The sequence below is a fragment of the Dictyostelium discoideum genome (genome assembly GCF_000004695.1).
Source record: "Dictyostelium discoideum AX4 chromosome 3 chromosome, whole genome shotgun sequence".
Taxonomy (NCBI): domain Eukaryota; phylum Evosea; class Eumycetozoa; order Dictyosteliales; family Dictyosteliaceae; genus Dictyostelium; species Dictyostelium discoideum.
This window is the reverse complement of record NC_007089.4, coordinates 4359326-4361825: the sequence shown is the minus strand read 5'-3', so window position 1 is coordinate 4361825 and position 2500 is coordinate 4359326. Positions and strand designations below refer to the sequence as shown.

The 2500-nt window shown below is 21.3% G+C and overlaps 2 protein-coding genes across 2 annotated transcripts in view; one reads left to right on the top strand and one right to left on the bottom strand.

The window, feature by feature from the left end:
* Nucleotides 1-136: 136 nt before the first annotated feature.
* Nucleotides 137-1322, top strand: DDB_G0281291 (hypothetical protein; the record flags this gene model as incomplete). The annotated part of the gene is made up of 5 exons (XM_635846.1): nucleotides 137-416; nucleotides 494-604; nucleotides 695-912; nucleotides 1057-1152; nucleotides 1236-1322. The coding sequence occupies 5 exons, from the start codon at nucleotides 137-139 to the stop codon at nucleotides 1320-1322; spliced, it is 792 nt and encodes a 263-aa protein (XP_640938.1).
* Nucleotides 1323-1472: 150 nt separating this feature from the next.
* DDB_G0281289 (hypothetical protein) overlaps nucleotides 1473-2500 on the bottom strand; it is a gene marked incomplete at both ends in the record, with an annotated part of 1801 nt that continues 773 nt past the window's right edge. Inside the window, 3 exons of the mRNA XM_635845.1 lie at nucleotides 1473-1880; nucleotides 1964-2184; nucleotides 2440-2500. The exon at nucleotides 2440-2500 is cut by the window's right edge and continues 49 nt beyond it. Coding sequence (XP_640937.1) covers nucleotides 1473-1880; nucleotides 1964-2184; nucleotides 2440-2500 — 690 coding nt within the window. The remainder of the gene's footprint in view (nucleotides 1881-1963; nucleotides 2185-2439) is intronic.

Here is a 2500-nt window from a genome sequence, read left to right as displayed (position 1 = left end):
AAAAAATAAAAATAAAAAAAAAATGAAATAAAAAAAATTGTGAGATCTCGCACAAAGTATCCATTTTTTTTTTTTTTTTTTTTTTTTTTTTTTTTTTTCCATTCACTTTTTTACTATTTATATTTATATTTTTTTAATGAAAAAGTTTTATTTTATTTTAATAACAAGTATTGCATTTATATTTCAATATATTTATAATAATAGTGGTTATTTCATTAATACAATAAGTGAAAACTCAGAGATATCAAATTACAAACCATACAATTTCAAATATTACAACATGAGTCAAGGTGCAAAGTGTATAGTCATTGGTGGTACCGGTGCAACTGGAAAACATTTAATTCGTGAGTTGATTGACTCAAAATTCGTTCAAGTTACATCTTTAGTTAGAAAAGAAGATCTTTCTATCCAAAATGGTATATTAATTTTATATATATATTTTCTAAAAAAGCATTAATTATCTAATTTATTTATTTATTTATTTATTTATTAGAAAAATTAAAACAAGTTGTAGTTGACTTTGATAAATTAGAAGATTATAAAGAAGAATTTAAAGATAAGGATGCTGCATTTAATGTTTTGGGTACAACTAGAAAACAAGCAGGTAAATTCTTTAATTTTATTTATATAGAGGGAAATTGGAATAAAAAAAAAAGAAAAAAAAAAAACTAAATAAATTTTTTTACTATTATAGGTAGTGCAGAAAGATTCAGAGAGATTGAATTAGGTATTTCATCAAAATTTGCAGACCTATCAAAAGAATCTGGTGTACGTTCTATGCATTTATTAACATCAACAGGTTCAAATCCAAATTCATTTTTCCTTTATCCAAAAGTTAAAGGTGAAATCGAAGAAAAGATGAAAAAAGAAGGTTTCCATTATCTCTCAATATTCAGACCAGGATTTTTAGATGTATGTTTTTTTTTTTTTTAATAGAGAGGAGTCGGAGATAATAATAAAATCTTTTTTTTTAATATCTTGGTAAATACTAATAATTTTTTATTTTTTTATTTTTTTTTATTTTTTTATTTTTTTTTATTTTTTTTTTTTTAATAGAGAGGAGTCGGAGATCGTTGGATTGAAAATGTCTTTATTAAAGTAGTTTCACCAATGAAGGTTTCAACACTTGCAAAAGCAATGAGAATTGAAGCTGTAAGTTATTATTATTATTATTATTTTCTTTTTCACAAAATCTGAACCTCTTACTAATTTTTTTTTATTTTATTTTTTTATAGGAAAATGAACTTTTAAATTCACCACCATCAAATACAGTTAAAATTTACTCAAATAAAGAAATATATGAGATTGTTGGTGAAAAATAAATAATAGATAAATAAATAGTATAGTTATAAAAAACTATCTTGTAAATATTCAACACAATCTTGGGAATTTTTTTTTTTTTTTTAAAAAATAATTTAAATACAATATATGTTAAGATATTGGTTTTTTTTTTTTTGTTTTTTTTTATTAATTTAAACCTTATTTAATTCTTGTTCTTTTGAATTTCTATTATTATTATTGTTATTATTATTTATATTGATTATATTTTTTTTTAAACCCAACGAAGTTAAAGTATCGGATAAGGTGGGTTCGAATTTATAGAATAAATAGAATAGAATTGCCAATGCTATCCAACTGACGATTAATAATATTAAAGGAGCAATTTTAGGAGCACCACCATATGCAATCCAAGAGCATACAGTTGCTGCTAACGCTAGAGAAAATAAAACAGATCTCAATCTATTTACCCAATTTACAAGACATGGCTTCAATACAATATTAATACCCATGAATATTATATTTACTGCAAGTACTGCTCCAAGATAAAATTCTATAAGTGTTGTTGCAAAAAGTGTTACTGCTGCTAAAATTACTTTTAACTAAAAAAAAAAAAATAAAAAAAAAAAATTAATTAAATTATTATTAAATGAAATAATAATAATGAAAATAAAAAAAAACTTACTTGAGCAAAAATAAAAACAACTCTTGGTTTAAATTTAATATCACTAATATTTTGAGTTTGAGATTGAGCAAAAGAAGCTGCTGGATAATACATTACAAGAGCAATTAATGAACAAATCATAAATGGAATATGAATATTTTTAAAACAATTTATATTTGGGTCACTATCTAATGTTGCTGTTGAAGAATCGGAATCGGATTTAATTGTACAGTCTTCACCACCTATAAAGAAAAAAAAAAAAAAAAAAAAAAAAAAAAAAATTTAGTTAATATAAATTAAAATAAAATAAAATAAACTATTTATTTATTAAACTATTTAAATAATAGCTTTTAACACCAAAAAAAATTTGAATTTTTGTTATTATTTAATTAAATGAAAATTATTTTAAATTACATCTACTTTAAATTATATGTTCATTTTTTTTTGGTGTTTTTTTTTTTGGTGTTTTTTTAAAAAACTAAAATTTTAATACATACCAAACATTGTACTTATAACTGGTAAATACATTGTATTAACCAAAAACCATAGAACACTATA